At 53.2% G+C, this 23,105-nt stretch overlaps 1 protein-coding gene across 3 annotated transcripts in view; it reads left to right on the forward strand.

Annotated features, from left to right (window-relative positions):
* Positions 1–223: 223 nt before the first annotated feature.
* SMARCD2 (SWI/SNF related, matrix associated, actin dependent regulator of chromatin, subfamily d, member 2) overlaps positions 224–23,105 on the forward strand; it is a 31,932-nt gene continuing 9,050 nt past the window's right edge. For all 3 annotated transcript variants that reach the window (XM_067542868.1, XM_067542867.1, XM_067542869.1), the window contains exons 1-6: positions 224–426; positions 16,805–16,989; positions 19,979–20,021; positions 21,061–21,183; positions 21,731–21,850; positions 22,533–22,628. In XM_067542868.1, coding sequence (XP_067398969.1) covers positions 265–426; positions 16,805–16,989; positions 19,979–20,021; positions 21,061–21,183; positions 21,731–21,850; positions 22,533–22,628 — 729 coding nt within the window. In that variant the 5' untranslated portion in view covers positions 224–264. The remainder of the gene's footprint in view (positions 427–16,804; positions 16,990–19,978; positions 20,022–21,060; positions 21,184–21,730; positions 21,851–22,532; positions 22,629–23,105) is intronic.

Here is a 23,105-nt window from a genome sequence, read left to right on the forward strand (position 1 = left end):
AGGGATCTCCCTCCCCAGCGGGCTCCGGAGACAGGTGGGGGGTGGGATTTAAGGGGAGGGGCGTGGCCTAGGTACCGGGGGCGGGACTTGGCGTGGGGGTGTGGCCCAGAGATCAGGGGGCGGGGGTGCTCGGAGGGGGCGTGGCCCCGGGCTCAGGGGGCGGGGCTGGGCAGAGGGCGGGGCGAGCCGCGCGCTGCCTCGCCTTGGCCGGGAGCCGCCCCCGCCGCTCGCTAGTAAACAGCCGGGCCGAGGCCGCGCGAGCCCATGTCCGGCCGCGGCGGGTTCCCGCTCAGCCCCCTGACCCCGGCCGCCGGGGCCGCGCCGGCCCCCTCAGCCCTGGGGCCCGGGCTCATGCGGGGCCCGAGCCCGGCCGGAGCGGGGCCCGCCGGCTACCGGCCCATGGGGCCCGCCGCCGCCCAGTACCAGGTGAGGGGCTCCGGGCGGGGGCGCGGGGGGGACACTGAGGGGGCACGAGTGTGTGTGTGTGTGTGTGTGTGTGTGGAAACACTGGGGGTGTGAGGAGGAAGGGGGTGTAATGAGGGGGCTGTGTGTGGGGGGGGCAGTGGGGGCTGTGTGGGGGGGGTACTGGGGGCTGTGTGTGGGGGGGCAGTGGGGGCTGTGTGGGGGGGGGTTGTGGGGGGGGGTACTGGGGGCTGTGTGGGGGGGGGCACTGAGGGGGCACTGGGGGCTGTGTGTGTGGCCGTGTCCGCTGGCCCGCACCTGGCTGAACACCGTCCTCCGGACTCGCCCCAGCCCTGGCGCACCCCGCAGCCTCCCCACGGCACCGGCGCGAGGAGACGCTTTCCAGGCAGGTGCCTGCGCTGCTGGGAGCTGCGGGGTCGGCCAGAGGCACCTCTCGGGTACGCGGGTCTCCCCCCGTTCGGGGCAGCAGCCCTTCAACGGCGGTGGCACGGCTCGGGCGCTGCCCGCTTTAGTGCCCGGTCGTTCTCCGAAGGTCGCGCTCGGTTCGGCTGGCAGTGACAGAGGCCTGGATCGGGGCGGTGAAGTCGGCATCCAGAAAAACGTGTCTCCCTCGTCATGCCCGGCACGGATGGAAAAGCCTGCCCGTGGACACAGCTTCTACCTGTGCGTCCAGCGGCAGCCAGGGTCGAAGTAAAACAGCGCGCGCTGCGTGGCACTGCAGTGACCCCGGGAGCAAGTGGGCAAGGGTTACACTCCGGGAATTCCAGCTCTTCCGCTCTCGCTCCTCACAACATAGTTTGGAAGAACTCGTGAAAGGGGCTGAAGTTGTCAACTGAAGAAGAGTCTGTAACTTTGCTGTTGGGCCCTGAGGCCTAGAGATCTTGCCCTAAGGGTGGATTTACTCTGGGGCTGGATGCCATCATTCCTCGTACTAGTTAAAAATCAAAAATTGGCTGGAGCAGTCCCACTTACAGACCCCATGTTCTCTGAAGCAGTGGGGAGAGATGTGTGGAGCCCCCCCTCAGGGGATTCCCCTTCTCTCTCGGACTCGTGGAACGAGCTCGTGCACAATTTCCTGTTTCTGAATTTAGCTGAGATCCTTTTCAAATGGCCAAGGGGTGGGGTGTCTTCTTGTAGGAGCTGTCTTTTGGGGGCCTGTTTTGTTTTGGAGAGAATGAGATGGAGATGGTAGCTTCCACTTGAAAGGCAACTGGATTGTATTGACCAGGAGCTTGGTGGCTTTTATGGTACCTAAAGCAACACTGTGTGTGTTTGGGGGAAGGGTTCCTGCACAAGCATCACTAGAAGATAACAGGACAGGAAACAGACTCCTAATGAATTATGTTCTTTGCTGTTTTGGGGCCCCAACCAGATTCTGGGTACAGGAGTCTGGTAACCAGGGCCTGTCTACACTGCAGCTAGGAGCATGACACGCTAGCTCTGCCGCCAGCCTGGGTAGACAGACACACAGCTGTGGCACAGGCATCAGTGTGTCCGTGTGCACATAATATATATGGGTAGCTGTAGTATTCTATAGGAATGTGCTCGAGTCTGGCCAACCGCTCTTTTTTTTTTTTTCCCCCCCCACTCCAAACTGAGTGCATCAAACTGCCCTCTCCGCTTTCCGAGGTGCTGAGAGGAGGTAACACTTGTGGGCTTGAATTGGCTATACAGCAGCCCATTGGCTGCTTTCCCTCTTCTGAAGTGGTGAGTTGGATCGTGAAGGAGCAGTCAGCCAGCAAGCAGCCCCTCTGCATGCAGTTTTGGATGTTAGAATCTGCTTTAGAAAATGTTGGCCTGAACTGCTGGGCTAATGCTGGATGGCAAGCCAGTGGCAGAGCTGGGAATAGAATAGTGACTTTCTTCCCTGTGTTTTTAAGTACAAGAGTCTCCTTCCTCATACAGTTTCAAAAAAGTGCCATGGGATCTCTAACACGCACCAGACTTGGGCCTTGGATTAACATCTCCTCCTTAAGATGGTAACTGTCACGATGCAGGGTGATCTCACAGGCTCCATATTGTGAACTGAGAATTTTATTCTGTTGAAATTCTCGCGTGCGATCAGGATGTTAAAGAAATTTTTTCCAGCTGCTATTGCAGGCTTGTCCCCTATACAGTCTCTGTTTACGCCTTCTTTGCCCTGGTTCTCTGTGGCTTTTAGCCACTTAGTCCATGAAAACGTTGCTAGCAGCTGAACGCTGACTCACTTGGGATGTTGCTGTGCAAACGCTGTCTGTGTCAGCAGCATAGGATGATGCCCTGGGTCTGCTGTAAACAGCTAGCAGGAACTGTTGCCCGTGACTCCATATTGGGGCAGCACTGAGATTCACTTGAGGTTCATGGGACGTTCATTCTGTTTGTGTGAAAACAAACCCATTCTGAAGATAGCTAAGCATAAACCGCTCCAAGCAAAGACGATATTTTCTCCTTCAGCTTCTCCAATTCCCCTGTTTTCCGTTTCCCCTTTTGCAGAGCTCTCATGTAAGTGAATATTTATGCATGTGTTTTGTGAGTATGGCAGTTACACCCACATTTTAGATTTACTGCATACAGCTTACATAAAGAAAGTTGGACAGATAGTGGAAAATAATGGATGGGGGGAGAAGGCTGCTGCTAGTATCGGAAGCAGGGAGTGGACACTGGTTGATGGTCTCTGGAGTGGAGCTGGCCAGAGAGCAGAGCTACGGAAGTTTGGGAGACAGTAAAACAATTCTGTCGGCTGTCTAAATCTTTCTTTGTGAGGAGTGTAATGTTTTAACTAACACTCAAACTTTCTGCCCCCGGTATCAAAGCTGTTCAGGACACTAGGCTCCTGCATGCTGTTGTGATGAGTTTTGAGCAGGCTGGAGTGTTGGTTCAAGTTCTCTCTGCCAGGCAAGCAAGTTTTTAAATGGAGACCTGATTGTTCTACGGTCTCCAGCTAGCCTGTCTCCCACTTTTCTGATAGTCTCCACCTCCAGGTCACAAAGGCGCCCTCATTTATATGCATGAATATAAAACAACCAAACAAACCCCCCACTCCCTCAAACCTAGGAAATTTCCACATTGAAAACGCCATTAACATAGAGTTAAACTTGTTCAAGTTATTCTCTCAAACACCAAGGAGCAAGGAAATCTCAAATCAAGGCGGCATACACAACTCCGAGCATTAGCCCACTGAGGCCCCAGCTCTCAACCATACTAATGTGGTCCAAGGGCTTCTCTTAACATGCATTTTCTTTTCAACAGTGTTATCGCCTGTAATGCCACAAGCCTCCCCTCTTTGCATACTGTCCAACTTTTGTATTCTCCCTGTCTAGTGTAGGGTATGTGGAGATGCTGAGATTGTGTCATTAAACTAGTCAATAAAGACCCACGTCTTAAATTGTAGAAGGTGCTGTAGGGCAGGACAGAGATACACTAACAAGGGTTTGTTAAGATTTTGGGCTGGGGTAGCAAGGGGTGCTCTGTGGGTCATGACTGGGGTGCATTACCAAAGCTATGGGGGAGGTAGGAGACGACCTACTTGTCTCTACTGTGGCTGGCTGGCTGTAGACATTACTATTGTCCCTTCACTGTCATGAATGCTCCTCGTTTGTGCCTCATAGCACTTGGGGGATGGGGAGGAGGAAGGGGTGCCCGCCCTGCAAAACTGCTGCCTTCTGCTCTGTGCATCTGGAGAATGCTGGTGTAATCCCTATGGACGCATTTAATTCAAACCTGTTGTGCCTTGGTTTACTTGGGGGCTTAATCCACAGTTTAGGCTCTGAGGGACACAATAATAGTCAGTGACTCGGGTCTGTGCCAGGGAGCACTCAGGGCTCTTTAATTGGTGGATTATTAACATGATACATTCATCCTTCTGTATCCTTGTGTATCAGTTGGCGGGTTCATTAACAGCTCAAGCAGGGAGTTTAAGCAGGTGGCTTGTCTTGGCGTTAGGGGACTTTGTCTCTGTCAATCCCCCATGCATTAGTGGCACCAGAGCCTTCTAACCTGGTGGTTAGTTACTGGAATTTCCAGACTAGCCTGACCTTTGTCCTTTGCCTGATGCCCCACAGTCAGCTTAGAAAACAAAGGGGACCTTGAGTAGGAGTCAGAAAATGGATGAGTAGTCAAGCTTTGTCAAGGTGCTTGGCACAGTACAGAATGAGGCCTGCCAGCTAATTCAGACATGGGTGTCCAGAGGAGTTCCAGGAGTGCAGGGCCCTTGCCGAAAGTCATTGCTGAAGGGCTTTGCAGAAGGGTGGCTGAGGGCAGGGTTTGAGAAGTGGTGGTGTGGCGGGGCCGTTCAATGCATGAGAACTCTGTCCTAAGCATAGATGGAGTCAGACAGAAAACTGGATATTAAAGGGGAAGGTTGGGTAGAGTGAAGAAAGAAAAAAAAAAAATAAAGACGAGTGGAGACAGGCAGAGTCTTGCTGGTGAGGAAATGAAGCCTGAGCTTGTTGCAGACGGCAAGGAGAAACTCATGAAGGGATTTGAATAAGGGAGTGGTGTGGTCTGAGTAACCTGCGAAGAAAAGGAATTGATTTGCAGCATTTCCGCTGTGCTTTTCACCTCTAATGTGGAAGTGCCGCCCAGAGAGGCTGAGTCCCAGGATGAAATGCTCCATCTTGATCACACCGGGATCCAAATGCCATTTGTACTCTTCAGTGCAAATTAGGTGATGCTTTAGTTCAGTTGAAATTAGGGCATCCTTCATTTACAAGGCACAGACCTAATGCTGGGCCTAAGGTATTTAAAATGTTAAAATGATTATATCCTGGTGAGGAAAGGGATAGTTTTAAGATACAGTGGCTTTAGGTTTTTATGTAGGACCTATACAAAACTGTTGTGCTCTTTGCTGCCCGTAGTGACTCTGCCCTCTAAATTAACTATCTCATATCCTGATGTTACACCAGGACCTAAATAAGAGAACAGAAACTACATACTCCATTAGAAGTGGTTTGATCAGTAGTTGCTGAATGAGAAGCATCTTATTTCTAAGGTATTTAGAGACTGTTTGAAATAAAAGTTTTGTTGTTTGTATTGCAGTAGCACGCAGAGGTCCCATTGTGCTGTATGTACACACAGTGAGGCAGTCCCTGCCCCAAAGAGCATACAATCTCACTGATATGCAATTTAAAGGGTGTAATGCATAGTGAAGGATGTATCAGTAATATGAATGCATGGTTATGTAAGCCAGTTTTGTTACATAATTCACAGGAGTTTTTAGTAGGAATTTGCACCAGGCTACTTGTCTGCAGTGTAGAAGAGAGATCCAGTGGAGGGACTCGGAGTTCAGTGTTATGGGCAAAGTGACAGACCAAGAAGATTTCAGCAACAGCAGCATCTTGAATGAATCTGAGTAGGGATCAGGGTGGCGAGGAGGGGCTGCAATAGTGAAGATGAGAGAGAGGACCTGGGCTAGGGTTCTAGCAGAGTGAGAGAATATGCCCTCTAAAAACAGCTACATGGATGTACTGTCACGCTGGTGTGTAACCCTCCCTTTCCTGAATGGCGGCGGTTTTGGAGGGCAGATTTTGTCAGAGAGATTATACATCTGAGTTAAATTCTGTATTGTCACTTAAATCATCTGCTTTCCTTTTGCGGAGGTAGTGAGAAGCAACAGCTGAGTCATACCCAGCCCCTAGCCCCCAAGAGGAAAGCATCTGAGGTTGTGAGAATGGAGTTAATCTAGATGAAAATCTCTATGAAACCTGCTGTCTGAGTCTTCCACTCCACCCATCATCAGTTCTTTCTTTGCTGCTTCTCTTGAGAAGCTCTCCCCCCGCTCCCTTTGCAGATGTTCCCTTGACTCGCCTCTTGTCTCTAGTCTTCCTTTCCTTAGTCAGGGTCTGGAGAGGGCGGTCCTTGCCAGTCCAGCCCTTTGAAGTGCCAGTTCAGTGATCAGTGGAAAGCTCCTTGTCTCCCCTCTGAGCTTGCTGTGGGATCTGTGCTACTTCCCATGCTGCTAACTGTAGCCTGCTGAGCAGAAAACTAGTTTTTCCAGCACTCCCTTTTTGTTGAGAATCATACTCTTTTTTTTCCTTATTTCATTTTGCCTTAATGCTTACATTACATATTAAATTCCAGTAACTTTTCTCTTCTCCCCTTTGCTGTCTCCTTCCTTGTCCCTTTCTTGGATTTGCTTGTGAAGTTTTCACTCCTGCATTTACTTTTTTCTTTGCCATCTCAGTTTCTCTTCTGGAGTCCATGAAGTGTGTGTGCGTGTGCGTGCGCCTTGTTCTGTGATGTTTTGCATGAAGGATGCCGTGGGTCTAGCCTGGTGTGTTTCAATGGCAGGTGCGGAAGTCTCGGGTTATAACTTGTGCATCAGTCTGTAAAGTGTGCTGGGGGGAGCAGAATGTTAGGAATGGATTTTTCACACGTGTTAAATGGACCTCTGAAGTGCAGTGTAAACCCACTTGTTTCTATCCCTTCCCTCAGTCTCCTTCCCCGCCCCCTCCCCTCCACACTGGGACCTTGTGGTAGCAGTGAGCAGTAAAGCCTCCATTGTGTGTTCTGGCACAAGCATTGCTTCATGCCCAGGTTGAGCTGACGGCAGAATCCTCTGACCTGCAAGGTCTGTGGCTTTGCAAGCAAATCTGCCTGGGCCCAAATATCTCAGCTGGTGCTTGAAGCACTGCCAGCACCTGACTAAATCCTGCTCAGTTCTGGCCATTGCTTTGATCCCAGTCCCTTTTATTCACTACCCTTCTGCCTTCAGTTTTTAGTGCCGGACAGTTCAACTTCTCAAGTTACTTTTATATGAAAATGCTACAAATTTCCAGTCATGCAAGTCCTGACCCCACAACCTTCTACTTACACAGCTGTAGGGGAGAAGTCTGTACTGGGATCTCCAGGAGATAAGGCAACATCTTAATATTGCCTTTCTCTGACACCTTCTGTTTGAAGATTTCCATGCACTTGCACAAACTGATCTTCCTGATGTCCCTGTGGGGCAGGTATTATTCCTGTTCTACAGACTGGGAAACTGAGTCGAGGGGAAGTGAAACTGCCATGGACTTCGAGTACCCCATGGGAATTGGGCCCTTTGGCAGTGTGAGATGCCCGGTAGAACTGTAGCTTTGTGATCCCCCACATCAGCCTGAAAGCTGAGCTGAAATCCTGTTTGAACAGGGTTTGTTTTATGTGTCAGAATGGTAAACATTGCTGTTTGGGCTTGTGGGGATTCTGGAGGAACATGCAGGAATCGCCTTCACCTGGCATCCGTCCAGGCCTTGCTTCCAAAGCTCTGGGCAAGAATACATGTGGCTCTCTCCGTAAATGTCAGTCTGTACAAAGTTGGATCACACGCTTCTGGCATGTCAAGAAAGCCTCATTTGCTCTTTGTTCTTAAAAGGCTTCACTAGATTCAGTTTTGGGAACTGACAGATAGCTACAGTAACAATGGCCTGTAGGATCCTGAAATGCAAACCAGAGCGAGGACTATATTCTGTTCTGCACCAGGAGTACTGCGGACCTGCCCCTGTGGCCGCAACCTGTCTATGTTTCAGTCACAGATGATTTCCCACACCTTTCCAGCATGTGCCCTGCACACAGCTTGTCTAGAGAGTGCTCTGTGTGCACATGTCCTCTGGGGAACTTGATGCTGGATCCTAGTGGCACCATGCCTCATTTTCATTAGACAGAAGAGGTCTTTTTGATCATCCTTTCCTTAGCCGGGGGCATTACTCCTTCATGCTAAATTGTAGAGAAGAGCCATTATAGTAGGACAAAGAGGAACAGAGAGTTAGAGAATGGCTCTTCCCATTACTTTCTGAATCACTCTGTTTATTTCTTATAACAACCTGTGACTCAGACTCTCTGGCTTGGCTTCTCTCTGCTGATCCAGCACTGGAGTTAGCTCTCCCCTCCTCTTCCCTACTTGCAACTTCTCTAGTTTCTGGCGTGCCCCCTTCTCAGAAACCTACATGCCTGCCAAGGGCTCCTCTGTCATGCAGGCAGATGTTTATCAGGAAGCATTCCAAACTTGGGTTACTTCTGAGAGAAGCTGACTCCAATCAGGGCTCTCAAAGTGCAAGAGGCCTGTGTGTTGGCCCGGAATGAACCGCTCCATCTGTGCTTCCAGCTTTGGGAGAGAATAGAAGCAAACTTTCTATCCCATTTCCAACTGGCTCCACTCATTTTCCACAGGGAGTTCTGGCCATTACCCAACATGTTCCTTGGAATGTCACTTCTGACTTTTGCCCTTAGGTCAGCCCGTCAGCTGCGGTGGCAGGGTCACAGCTAGAGGACTGCAGTGTTGAGGAGGATTGGGATAATGGCGCCAATGATTCGCTGCTGTAATGTATGACTAGGTATGTAAGCTGTTGGGCAGAATGATCTCTGGTTTGAGTCCAAGGGAGTATCGCTAGTTGTAGGAGCCTGGGAGGATCTCCTTCATCTGAGCCATTCAATAGAATTACCTGAGTCTCCGCCTTGGGTATGTCATAAATTCAGAGATTGTAAAGGCAACTCCCTAGTGCCAGGGATTGCAAACGACGGAATTGGTGACAGCTGCCTTCGGGAAGGCCCGTGGGGACCGCAGAGACTTCTGTAGCTTTAGCCAGGATGGGTATTACATTCTAGGAACTGGGGAAATTATTTTGATGCTGGCTGTAATAAACACAAGCCAGTACCATGGATGCTGCTGGTAGGACTCCAATCAGTAGGTGTTTTGCTCCGTCCTAGAGAGGATTCTCTAAGCAGCTGTTTAACAAGACGTCAGGAATAAACCAAGAGGTGGGGAACCTACTTGTGTGATTTTTGCCCTTACAGTTCCTTTTATCTAAGGGATTGAACGCAGTTGCATGACATGCTGCCTGGACGGTGGACTAAAGCTGAGCTGTGGGTGAAGACAACTCAAGCACTAGTTGAGGTGATGCCATAGTCAGGAATCAAAGATCCATTTGTCATTGTGCTGACACTTCTTTTATAAACATAAGGCCTCCCTTCTCCCCACTGGAGCCATGTGGTCTCTGTTGGCCCCCAGGTGCCAGATAACATCCTGTCTGAAGATTTCTTGAAGCTTATCACTCATGGAAAGCTTTCAAACACCCTCTGTGCTGACTTCAGACATGCTCCATGTCCCTCCCCGAAGAGATCTCCTTTTCCTGCCCAAACTTCAGAAATCTGATCAAATAAAATAGCACCATGACCAAAGCTAGGAGTGAGGTGGACATGTCCCAAGAATGACTCTGTGGGGTTGGTTACTTTAGAGTGTGAGAGAGAGAAATAAGGAGTGAAGAGGTTAGGAATTGGAGATACCGCAGAGCTATTGCACTCTGGCTGGCAGAGACTTGGCCAGGCCCTGACCATTACCCACATCCTCTCACTTGGTAAGCTTGTCAGATGTCTTGTTTGGACTCCAAAGGGTTGGGGTTAGAGACCATGCACCAATGCTTGGGAAGCCCACCATAAAGAAGCAGCAGACCCCTTTGCTTTTGATAGATGAAATCATGAGTCCTTTTCCTCTACTCTTCTCTTCCCCCACTCTTGGGCTGTCCCGGTTGTGACGCTCCTGTGATAGCAGGTACCAGCTCCTGCTCTTCGTGGTTAAAAAAATGCCCAAGTCAGAACAATGCAAAATGAAATCCATCTTCTGTGACTGACTCTGAACTTTGGTTTATGAGGAGACTGGATAATGCCATGGCAGATTCATAAAACTTCATAATAGTGTCACTGTTGCTTGCGGTCACTCACATGGCATCCTAAAAACCTAGTGATGTACATTCCCTGCTCTGAAAAGCTTCCAATCCAAGACAGACATCTGATAAATCCCCATAGCTCAGCTCACAGGATGGTGAGATATTTACAACTTCCTGCCACTGGCATCTGGTGCTGGCTACTGCTGGAGATGGGATTTGGAGCTAACTGGACCAATCTGGCAATTCTTGTGTCATACCACTGTTTCCCAGCCTGGGAAGTAGGCTTTTCCATAGGACTCCATGTTGTCCTATAATCTCCTCTGGATTAGAGTTGAGGAGCAGTTGAGCTGGAAAAACTCCATGACTTTTGATCAGCTTCCCCAATGCTCTGATCTGCTCATGCACTCCCTTTCGCCCCAGACTGGGAAAGTCCAAGTGGCAGTTGAGTCCTTGAAAGCCACTTGTCTTTCCTCTCTGTTATTACAGTGGGTATGGGAGGGAGCCTCTCATGTAGGGTTGTAGGTCCAAGTGCAGTTCTGCTCTGACAAGTGACTGTCAGTGGCACTGTGGGGCTCCATGGTGCTGCCCCTCATTCATTCCATTTCTTGTGCTCTATTTCCACAGGAAAAGAGATTTTTCCTACTGACCTGTCACAAACCCAGCCTGGGCTCTCATGGCTTGTCTGTGTTAAAGAAGGTCACACCAGGGTGAGAACATTGAGGTAGTTACCCTGGTGCTAATGCTGTAGACACACTGTGCTGGCCCAGAGCAGGGTTTACATTGCTGCTTACTCCGGAAAAATAACCAGCATAAACTACCCCAGTCAGCCTTAGGACTGCATTGACATAGTCACGACATCCCGTCTCAATATCCTTGCTGTAGATAAGCCTGAAAGTGAGGCTGGGCATTCTCCTTTTGTTTCACCACCGTGAGGGTTCTTTCGAGCAATTGCACACGTCCATTCCACCCTTGGTGAGTGTGTGACCCGCGCGCAGTCGTTGGAAATTTTTCCCTCGGTGGTAGCTGTCTGGCTACTCGAATACCCTCAGCTGCTGTGTGCCTGTGTAAAGGGCCCTGCTTCCGCCCAGCTCCCTCAGTTCCTTCTGACTGCCCGTGACGGTTGCCGGAATCGCTTGGCTTGCCTTGCCTTAGAGAGTGCTCTGTGTGTTTGTTGTAAACTAACGGTAGCTAGATTTATGGTGTTAGTACTTCGTTAATAATCTAAGTTTTTCTTTTTTGGCTGGACTTAAGGTTTTTTCCATTACTCTGTGCTGAGGGATGCCTCGGACACCAGTTTCAAGCCCTGCGCCTCTTGTGTTAGCCTGATGCCCGTGAGTGACCCACACTCCGGCTGCTTGATGTGTTTAAGGGAAGCTCATATTGGGGGTCATTGCCAGATCTGCCAAGACTTTAAGCCTCAGGAAAGGAAAGGAAAGGAAAGGAAGAGAAGCCAGAATGAAGCTTTTGCTGATGAAGGGAGCCTTAAGACCTGTCTGAGCCCAGTCGGTCAGACTGTGCGGAGTGCCTCAGCATCAGTTAGGACACCGCTCACCCATCCCAATGCCTAAGAAGAGGCATAAGACCCCTAAGCAGATTGCTGACAGGGGAAGACGGCCTGGGGATGAGACTAGAGTGCAGCTGAAAGACACGCACTCCTCTTTCCTAGCACTGCAGAAGCTGGCACCATTGACTCCGGCACCCAGGCGGGTGCTGTTGGGTCTGGAGCTGGAGGGAGCGCCTTCTACATCTGTGGCACCGCGCTGCCCTGGGACCTTCTCGGCACTGAGCTTGCCGGATGCGTCTGCAGCAGCAAGAGATCGGCCGAGCCTTTCAGTGCCAGCATTTCCACTGGTGCAGGAGACTATGCTCTTGGTACCTGCAGACGAGGAGGGCACCAGCAACATCGGTGCGCCACTTGGTACCGTGTCACCATCTGTTACCTCAAACTTCATGTCCGTCAGTCCCAGCCTCAGAGCCACTCGTGCTACTTTCCATTGAGGCACTACCCTGCTAGGCAGCCTTCAGTGGGAGTCCCATTGAGTGGGTGGCCAGGAGGTCACTGGGGCCCATCACCGGGCCACTGATCTGGTGGTCGCTGAGCCCAGTGGCCTTTTTGGACCAGGTTCTAGGTCATGCACGAGATGTTCCTGTTCTGTGTCCTCAGAGAGGCGTGGGGCAGCTACCCACCAGGCACCGCCTGTTCTGAGTTCAGTACCAGGCCTGGAATTGAGCAGCAGGAGATGGTTCAGGAGGATCCTGCTGGATTGCTACTGGAGGAAGAGCAGCTGTTCTGGCCACCTCCTTCCTCCTCTCCAGATGAGGCAGTCTCCTAAGGGGCATTTTGCCTCCCCTAGGTGACTGTAAGGTCCCCCAGGAACTGTTAGAGGGGGTGGCCTTAAGCCTGTGGACCAGGTGGAAGAGGTCAGAAAATCCTCACACCGCCTTGTTGACATTTTGACCACAGCAGGGCCTTCGCGTGGCCTGTTAACCAGTCGATTAGGGACTCGGTTAAGGCTCTCTGACAGAACCCTTCGTCCCTTCCCCCTGCCTCAAGAAGGGTCAAATGTAAATACTAGGTGTTTTCTCAGGGGTTTGAATGCCTGTATTCTCCCCTCTCGGGGGTGTCAGCAACTAATGAAAGGGGGCAAAAAGAGAAGACCAGTAAATCAAAAACCACAAAAAAACTAGGTCTGTTTGGTAGAAAAGTTTATTCTGGTGGTGGGTTGCAGCTCAGCATTGCCAAGCAACAGAAGCTATTGGGCCGGTATGATTTTAAAGTGTTGGGCTCCATTTTAAAGTTCAAAGACGTGTTGCTGGAGGACGCTAGGCAGGAGTTCTCATTAGCTGATGAGGGGAATCTGTAGCAAGACCTTCTCTGCAGGCTGCGCTGGATGCTGTGGACCCAGTGGCTAGGTCCATGGCTTCTGCAGTGGCCACGCGCAAGAGCTCTTGGCTACAAGTCTCAGGGCTTCTCCAAGAGGGCCAACAGCAGGCCATACAGCACCAGCCCGTGGAAGGGTCTTTGCTGTTTTTGGAGCAAACTGAGTCTAAGTGCCACAGCTCGATGGGCTCTAGGGCCACTCTAAAGTCTTTGAGTGGTACACTGCAGCACCCGCCAGAAAGCTTTCCAGGTAGCCATCTCTTCGGCCAGGAGGGTGGCCGAACTGCATGCGCCACATCCGAACTGCCTTACACGATCTTTGTTAAGAATAAGGTGTACTTGCACCCTCATCCGAGATTTCTCTCTAAAGTAGTATCTGATTTTCATATTAACCTGTCAATGTACTCACCTGCATTGTACCCAGAACCACAGCCAAGAGAGGAGCAACGTCTGCACACCTCAGACGTTAGGAGAGCAATGGCTTTCTACACAGACAGGACTACACAGTTTCGTTTGTCAGCCCAAGTATCTGTGGCCATAGCAAACAGAATGAAGGGTCTCTCACTCTTTGCAAAAAAATTTCGTCTTGTAACTTCCTTCATTCCTGTTTGCTATGACCTGGCAGGCAAACTGACGGCACATTCCACAAGAGGCTAGGCAACCGCGATGGCGTTCCTTGTGCAAATCTGTAACCAGGACATTTGTAGAGCAGCAGGCTGGTCTTTGGTTTACACCTTCGCATCCCATTATACCATTACTGGGTATTCCAGAGCTGATGCTAAATTTGGATGAGTTGTATTCCAGTCTACGTGTACATGAACTCCAATCCCTCCTTCTGCATTATGGCTTGTGAGTCACTAAGAGAGGAATGTACATGTGTGATCACTCGAAAAAGGAGAAGCGTAACTGTTTGTAACTGTTCTTCAAGATGTGTTGCACATGTCCATTCCACCACCTGCCCTCCAACCCCTCTGCATCAGAGCTGTCCAGCAAGAAGGAATTGAGGGAGCTCGGTGACAGCTGGGCTTGTGCAAGTGGAACTGACCGGAATGAGGGGAACGCTTGTGGTGGTGGTGGTGTCCAAGAAGTAAGAGATTCCACCTCACTGTCCCTTGCATGTGCTGACTGTGTAGGGTAGTGATTCATGTCACTAAAGCCAGCAGATCTGATTTCAGTGCACGTGTGTGGGGGTGTGTGGATCTGTTGATGATGCCATGTTTACATTGTTGCTTATCAGAACAGAGATGTGCTCTAAGACTGGGCCACTGGCTCAAGTTTCTCTTACCTTTTTTTGCTCCTACAGCACCACTTCAGTCACAAGAGTACATGTGGCCAGCTCTGCAGAGCCATCAGTGGCTGGCTTTCAGCAAGTTGGGGGAAGGAGGGAAAGCTCTCGGGGGAGGAGAGGAAAAACAATGTGAGGTGAGGGTGGGGAGAGAAAATAAGCAATATGGGGAGAGCAGAGAGAGAAAGCAGCAACAGTGCTGTGGTGTGATGGGATGTGCGAAGCGTGGACCCAAGTGAGGGAGTTAGACACCACCAAGCGAGGCCCAGAAATGTCCCAAGAACTGCTTCATTTTAGTTATCAGGTAAAGTGAGAAGCAGTTTAACAGTCTAATTGCTGTTTGAAATTCTCATTAGCCGTTTGGACTACTCTGTCCATCCAGTGCCGGTCCCTGGGGAACACTGCTGCTTGTTCATTGCATGTCTCTTAAGTTGAATCAGTTCCCTGAGCTGTTCTTCCTTGGAGGGAGTGCTCGCCAACCAACAGCTCACTCCGTCTTTCTGTAATGGGCTCGTTCCACGCTATCCAACTCCAGCCATAAAATGCAGGGCATAAGTGAAAGCAGCAGGGGAACGGTGGGTGCTGTCTCGGCACGCTCAGGAGCTGCCAGCAGCAATGAAATGTTGTCCTGCTGGCTTGGTAACTTTCCCAGCCACATAAGCTCCTTGGCAATGAGGAGCCCGTTCTTGATCTCAGGAAGCAGATCAAGCGAACCGACATCGCCCAGCCAGCGGCCATGTTGGCAAATTGTCACGCACCCGAGGGCTGCACTTAACATAGACAATATGGAGCCAATTGCAGCCTTGCGTTCAGTGCAGCAGCGCTGCCTGCAGAGACTGCGGGTCACAGCGTGCAATGCTCCGGTTGGGTCTGGGTGCCCTGTAGGGACTGGGTTGTAACTCTGCAAGGAGGCGGTGAGTGGGATACTCTGGAGCTGTCTGGGCCCGTCTGTGTGGAAGTGGATCCTGGGGAGAAGGTTTGAGGTGTGACGTTATGGGCTTAGGCCAGGCCTACACTAGAGTGCTGCTCTAGCATGTCTGGGGAAGTCTTTGCATGCCTGCAGGAGAGCGATCTCCTGTTGGCATAATTACGTCACCTCCATGAGAGGCAGAAGTTATGTCGGAGGAGAGCGTCTCCTGCCGACATAGCACCAGTCTGGACAGCGCTTAGATCGCTGTAACTTGCCTCACGCAGGGGAGTGAAAGAGCGATGCAAGTTAGATCAACTTAAGCAGTAGTGTAGACCTGCCCTTAGCGGCTCATAGGATTCCTCTGCTGGATCCCTGGGGGGGGTTGCAAGATGAGGATCACAGGATCAAGTTCCTACCTCCAGAGGTGTCATCGGGATTCATTTAATGTCACACAACCCCTCTGGCCACAGTGCAGCCTTTGTCACCCAATCGGATACTGTCTGTCACAATGAACATGTAAGTGGTGCGTCAGTGGGCCATTGGGGAACCATGTTCTCCCTAGCACAGCCCCATCATTGTGGTTATGGTGCCAGCCTTGGCTCTTTCAGGAGAGAGGACCTGTCCTGAGCCATCCCCACCACCTCTGGGCAAGTGACACTAATAAACCAAACTGTTTGAAGGCCATTGCCATGCTTTAAAGAGCTGTCGTGTGCCCCGAGTCAAGGCTGTGCAGCTGCTGGGGATTGCAGCATTCGGGCAGGGCACTGGGCCAGCCCGGAGCCAGAACCTCCTACCAGTAGCAGCCAAGTACTCTGGGTTTGCATCTCCTTGGTGGGCTGGTTCCCTTATTGTAAGTAATGTATTCAGCAGCATAATTATTGCCACGGGTCCCCAAAGGCATTGGGAGGGAGGGCCTGCCCCAGTGCAGGGCACCCTCGTTTAGTGCTGAGCCCCAGTGCCCCCTCCTCCTTCCAAGGGGAAGTGAAAGCTGGTCGACAAGGCCTGTGCTGGGGCCTGCCTGGACTCCCAAAGGGGGGTTTCCCATGTACTGACAAGTCTGTTAGCGCTGGTGGTGCTCCCTGCGGCTTGCACTTCTGCATTTTCTGTTCCACTTCCCTGCTTGTATTTTTGAGAACAGCTAAGACTGCAGCCCCACCAACGCCCTCGTCCCACAGCTCACTGAGTGTGCCTCATCCGCTGTGCTCCCCCCTTGGCGAGTGGCCTCTCACTGTGCCCCCCCCCCATGCTGCAGCTCACTGATGGCTCGCCGTGTCCCCCAGCCGTGCCCCACACTAAGCTCAGTGAGTGACTGTGCTCTGTGCTCAGCCTCGGGCAAAACACAGATGTTTGTGGCATGTCCAGTCTAGTCCAATGTGCTGATTGGCAACCAGTTATCTCTGGGTAAAACCCCTGAAGTACACAAGCCCTCACCTTGTGCAACTGCCCATCCTCCATGACTTCGATGCTGCCCCCCGTGCCGCACCGTTACCCTCCGCAGTGAGTGCGGGGTGCTCTAGCTCTTCCGTGCCTACTCCCAGTGCCTGTATGTTAAGGCACCTTCTGCCTCGGTGGGACGTCCATGCTGTGGCTGGAAGCAGGTGGGCGCGTAGACTCTTGGGCCACGTGGTTCAAATGCTATAGCCCAGAACAAGGCTTTCCCAAGGTAACGGTCTCTCATTCTGTCTTGCTAGCGTCCTGGGATGCCACCGGGGAGCCGGATGCCCATGGCAGGACTGCAGGTGGGATCCCCTTCCGGATCCCCCTATGGAACAGCCTCTCCGATGCGACCAGGAATGCCGCAGTCGATTATGGATCCCTTTAGAAAACGCCTGCTTGCACCACAGTCCCAGCCAGCCCTGGCAAACCAAAGGCGAGGGTAAGAGTATCTGTAGGTGATTGTTACCTGCCTAACCCGGGGATGGGGCGAGCGTAAGTCCCCATCGCTGGGGTGGTTAGTGCGCTGTTTCTGGGGTGTGCGGCTGCCTCCCAGCCCCAGTTCTGCCAAGGGCGTCAGGCTGGGAATTGTGCCCTCACTGATCTACCTCCGCCTCCATTTCCCTGGCTGCCAGCTAGGGAGAATGCTGGTGCCCTTGCAGGGGAGTGTCTGTCACTTGCTAGCTACCCCCTGAGCAGCATGGGCTCTGATGGGGCTCTGGACTGCCCTGCCCCCCACGCAATACTGGTTCCCAGTGGGGCTTGCTGGGCTCCTCCCTCCCCCCAGAACAAAAGCTGAAATGGCGTGAGTGGGGCTGCTGCTGTCATGCTGCTCTGGTAGGTGCATGGGCACAAATGGGAGTTATGAACGTCTCCTGAGAGGCGCTGTGCGTGGCGAGCTCCATGCCCCTCACGTGCTGTCTGAGGCGTCCTCCTTCCACACTGCAGTGCACGGTGAAGAGAGCCGCGTGTGCTCTGTGCACACCGAAGAATGAGGTGCATGGGCCGGGATCTGTCATGCTGTGAACGTCTCTCTCACTTCCCTGCCACCTTGATGGATGGATTGCTCTGGGGCTGGAAGTGACGCTCTCCTAAGTCATGGCTTTGCAGCAGCTAGCTTTCCTGCACACAGTGTTCACTTGGCCTCTTCCTCCATCTGACCGTGCCAGCACATCCTGAGTTGTTTACAATGCTCTTAATCTTTTCGCTCTGTTCCTATTTTCATTAGGGTTTGTTGATTGTTTGAGGCTGTTTCTCAGGGGCCCCAGGGCAGGTTCTCCTGGGTCTAATGGATGCTTCGGCTCAGTTCCCTGCCCTGGCTCTGCGCTAGGCCCCATTTATTTCAAAACTTGTCTGAAGGTCCGTTGTCTCAGCTTTGCAGATTGCTGGTCAAAATGAGCCCTTACTTTTGCATTCCCCTTAGCAGAGTCCAGCTGTAACTGAGTGAGGCCAGAGCATCCATGCTCTGGGAATAAATGCAGCTTTCCACGCTGCCACAGAGCTGGCTTCCTGGCTGCAGGCGTCTGCAGAAGAGACTCACTCAGGTGGATCGCTGGGTCTGTGCATCCAGAGGTGGAGTTTGGATAAATGGGGAAATGCACCTGGCTGAATGAGGGGCATGAAAACAGCTGATTACAGGCAGCGCCCCTGGTTCTGGGTGAAAAACCCCTGAGAGTACTCAGTTTGCCTCCTGTGCTCTCCACAGCGCCCAGCCACTCTTGAGCTGGGGGGAAGGAAAGGAAAGGTGGAGTGAGACCCCTTCCAGTGGGCTGAACTTGGCCTCTGCAAGATGCCCAGCTGAGCTCTAGCCAGCATGGCATTGTGCTGTGACCATAGCGTGCATTGCTCTGGCTTTGCTCCCTTATTAGCCATAGATCTAATGGCCAGCGCCAGGACTCCCCAGCTGCCTGGTTTGGTGCAGGAGGCAAATGTAGTCCAGAAGCTCGTGAGTGTGGTCCTCTTCCTCGTTCTGCCTCCTTCCCCAGAGGGGCAGTTACACTTGTAGGAGCAACCTTCCGGCTTCCTGTGCGTAGCTCTCCTCTCCACGACCAGCTGGAGGTTTAAACTGCTTGAGAATAAAGAGATGTCCCAGTGGAGATCTTGTGGGGTTACGGCTGTAAATCAAGCATTGATTTATAATGTCAATAGACTGTGGTAGTTAATTTAAACAAGAAATCAGGGTTAGGTTGTCACTGAAAGGACATCAACACCTGAGTCTGGGAAGTGCTCACTGACAGTATTCACTCCAGCCTGCTGCACTCTGCCCATTACCACAGTTCTCCATCTACCTTTCAGCTGTGGGCAACAGACCCTTGCTGTGCTGGGGCAAACTCAGCCCCTAGCTGATCAGGATGGTCTGGAGACCTGCTTCCAGCATCCCCCTCTTGATAAGGTCTAGAGGCCAGCACACCTTAGAATCCTAGAAGATGAGGGTTGGAAGGAACCTCAGGAGGTATCTAGTCTAACCCCCTGCTCAAAGCAGGGCCAGGCCCAACTGGAAGGAAGAGGGGAACCTTGCCACGTTCCCCTCCATAGGTGATGTACCCCAGATTCTGCCCCTGTGGGTGGAATACCCCCCCCCCCACCATTCCCTTTCCAGTAAGAGTGCGAGGCCGTGGGCACCAGATATAGCCAAAAATCAATGTTTCCACTTCCATCCTGAAATCTTAGGCCCTGGACTGTCCAGACAGGCCTGAGATGCCTCTGACAAGGAGTTTTGTTTGAGAACAGGGAATTCTGGATTAAAATCCACGCCTGGAATTGCAGCTGTGAATTACGGTAATGTACCAGCCATGGCTGTTAAACTGCCAAGTTCCAGAATGCGCTGTCCGAAAGACCTGAATCCACTGTTTCAAGAATCAGTTATTTATCGTTTGGTAGCTGGTACCTTTCCGCTGAAAATCTCAAAGCCCTTTGTCAGAAGGGGAAACCGAGGCACAAAGGTGGCTGGGAGTGACTTGCCAAGGCCAGAGGAAATGAGCATCTGCTATGGCTGGAACCCAGGAGTCCAGACTCCCAGTCCTGTGCATTAACCACTAACCTACGCTGCCTGCATTTCCAGTAAACTCTTGGAGCAGAGTCCTGATCCTTCTCTCTTCCTCCTGTTGCGGGGCCTGTTACTTCTGTTCAGAGTGGGGTGGGAGCCTGCCAGTCTGGCCACAGTCGCACTGGGTCACTTGTCTGCACAATGCATGTCATCTCCTGGTGCCTGGGATCTGGGACTTGTTACTGGCTCCAGTGATCGGTAGCGTAGGGGAAGCACCTCTGTCCAAGGGACTGCAGGGACATGGCAGTGCTCTGCCCCGGAGAGGGAAGTGGTAGGGTTTCGTCATGGAAGATAGGGCAGGTTCCTGGAGTTTCACACAAGGAGTGAGGTATGTGGTGTCCTCCAGGCTAATGGCTGTCGCCTAAAACTGCCATTCTGCTTGCAGACTGAAAAGAAGGAAGATGGCGGACAAGGTCCTACCGCAGAGGGTAAGTGCTGCTTTCCTGCACAGTGAGCGTGGGCTGGGCCCAGAGCAAGGGGCAGTGATAGCAGGGGGCTGGGCATTGTAGGAGGAAGATGGTTTGAGGGTAAGAAGGTGCCCAGGGTCTCCGACACTGTCAGTGATGTGGGCATTTGGGAGTGGGCTTGGGGGAGGGGAGATGCCCCCTGTAGGCAGTGGGGGAGGAGGATGCCCGTGGGTTAGAGGCTACCCAGGATGGGGTTGGGGGTTGGTTTCGAGAACCCTGGTAGCGCTGCTGAGCAGTGGTTCCCCTTCCAAGCCTCTGGCCCTGTTGATAAAGGCCATTGCACAAGGGTGCTTGGTCTGCCCCGCTCTGAGCCCCTTGACGGTGCTAGGTCACCGGGGCTGGCTGCAGAGTGGGGTGCGGGTGCCAGGCTGACTGGCAGCACCCACGAGGGCAGGAACGTGCCACCAGCCCCGGTTTGCTGAGCACCCTGCTTGTGTGCTTCGCAGGTACATCGCAGGCCCCCGCTGGGCGCGCTTGCAGTAGTGCTGCTCCAGAACTAAACTCGCTCCTCAAAGATGGGCTGTGGGGAAGCTTTGTCTGCACCTGCCTGCAGCTGTGCAGCTTGGGCCAGCAGAGAGTCGAGGCTGGCTGCCCGGAGCCATGCAGCTGGGATACCTAGCGCCAGACGCCCCAGTGCGGGAGATGGCTTGTCCAGGCGTTGTGGGTGGGGATGTACGCTGGTATGGTCAGATGAGTGGGAGCAGGCATTCCCAGCCCGTTCAGGTGGGATGGGAGATTCAGGCATCCCGTGGATTGTTTGGGGAATTGGACAGCTTTTCCAGATGGCAGCAAGGCCGAGCGGGGCTCCACCTTGTCGGGCTCGGCCGTGCTAGTGATCGCTTTGCTCAGAGGCTCAGTGCCATGATTGGGGAGCTGCCACTGTGGGATATGGGGGAGAGAGCTTGAACGTGTTCATGGGCTGGTGAGGGCAGAGACCGACAGGCCTTTCGTGTGGGGGAGGTGACAGATGTGCTGTTCTCTGACTGGCTCTCTTTGGTAGATCCGGGAGCTGGTCCCAGAATCTCAGGCCTACATGGACCTTCTCGCCTTTGAGCGCAAACTGGATCAGACCATCGCCAGGAAGAGAATGGAAATCCAGGAGGCCATCAAGAAACCCCTGACGGTGTGTTGGAGCCCCTGGGAAGCCAGACCCGGCTTGGGCAGTCCCTTCTTGTTATCCAGCCCTGGGAACAAAGGAGCAGGCAGCTGTCTTGCTGGGAGGGCATGTGGCCAGAGCAGCCCAGTCTGAGTGGAGCCCGCCTCGCTCCTGGGCCTTCCCGAGGGGGAGCGCTGCTGAGACACATGGAGGAGGTGGCTCTCCAGCCAGCTGGGACCAAGAGGCACATGCATCCTAGCAGCAGTTCGTGTGGTGCTGGGGAAGCATAGGCAGACTGCAGCCAAGGGCCGGCTTGTCGGCTCCTGTGTGTGCTTCTCTCCCCCTCCCCAATCACTGTGGGAGATGGGGCTCCCCGTCCACTGGATGTCCTGCCATCTGTGGCCTCCTATCCCCGCAGCAGGTCTCCGTGGGAAGAGACTCCTAGAAGAGGAGGGTTGGAAGGGACCTCAGGAGGTATCTAGTCCCACCCCCCCCGCTCAAAGGGGGTCTGCATTGGGTGCTGCTGAGTGTTCAGTGAATCCTGAGTGTCCCTCTGTTCTTCTCCGCACTGCAGCAAAAGCGGAAGCTGCGGATTTACATCTCCAACACCTTCACCCCGGGCACGGAGGAGGGGGACGGCAGCGAGCGGGTGGCCTCATGGGAACTGCGCGTGGAAGGCAAGCTCCTGGAGGACGTAAGGACGCAGACACGCTTGTGTAAACTGACTGCCGGTGTCACCTGGTGCTGCTCAGCGGAGCGGAGACCAGTTTCCTTGTTAGCCACAGTGCGCCTGCTGGGGGCGCCGCACACAGCTGTTCGGTCCTCTCACGACCCCTCTGTCTCACCCCATGTTGGGACCCCCTCCCTTGGCCCAGATCTTTCCTTCGATAGCATCCCGCGTACAGGACAAGAGCAAAGGTTCTGTCCTTGGCCGATCTGAGCTTGCCTCCCGCAGTGCTCTCTGCCCCAAGGGAGGGAGGCTGTATGAATTCCCACAGGGCACCCTGTACAGAGCCCCACAGCACTGAGCCCCCTTGGCCTCCCCCCCCAGTGTGCCAACAGGCTCCCAGCCCCTCTCTTAGAGTGGCCCTTAGCTAGCTGCGGAGGGTCTCTCTCTCTCACCCCTGCAGGGCCTTCCAAACTCTGCCCCCTCCCCTGTACCCCACGCGTCACTGGAGCCCAATCAGGGCCTGGCATAACTTTCTGCTCCCCGGAGCCCATAGACGCAGTGGCAGCTCTGAAGAGCCCACAAGTCCTCAGAGCTGCCTGTGTAACACACGGTTGTAATTCTCCCCTCGTCCCCCAGCCCCGCAGCTGCAGGGCCCTGGGGCTGGGCAAGCGTCAGGCTGAGCGCTGCACCGGTTCTTCTCTTTCAGCCGAGTAAGCAGAAGAGGAAGTTCTCCTCCTTTTTCAAGAGCCTCGTCATCGAGCTGGACAAGGAGCTCTATGGACCAGACAACCATCTGGTGGAGGTAAGGCGCGCAGAGCTGCTGCTGCGTGGCCGTCCCGAGGAGCACCCCGCAGTGGGTCTCCAGCCTGCGATCTCAGGGTACCTGGGCGGTCTGGGGCTGACTCTGTTGAATGCTCACAGTGGTGGGAGTACAGGGCTTTTGGGCCAAGATCCCAGTGGGCAAGGGGAGACCATTAGCCCGGCTCGTTACCCCCGAGCGCTTGGTACCCCCGGGGCGAGTGTACGTAGCTGCCATCTGCCCCGCGGGGGAGGTGCCGTAATGCTGGGGCTGGGCGTCTACGCAGCTGCGCTGCACCGGCCCCGCCTGCAGGGAGTGGCTGGCTCTTGCTCTGGGCTCAGGCTTGTGGCTTTGTTTTGTTCGTGTCGTTGGCCCGTGGCCCAGAATGAGGTGGCAACCGCCTGGCCTGGCCTGTCTCTCCCTCCCCGCCCCCACCTGGAAGACTCCCAGCAGCAACCGACCGACCGCAGCTCTGCTGCC

This window comes from Emydura macquarii, unplaced genomic scaffold (genome assembly GCF_026122565.2).
Source record: "Emydura macquarii macquarii isolate MOO-44397 ecotype Brisbane River unplaced genomic scaffold, CSIRO-AGI_Emac_v2 contig_737, whole genome shotgun sequence".
Classification (NCBI taxonomy): domain Eukaryota; kingdom Metazoa; phylum Chordata; order Testudines; family Chelidae; genus Emydura; species Emydura macquarii.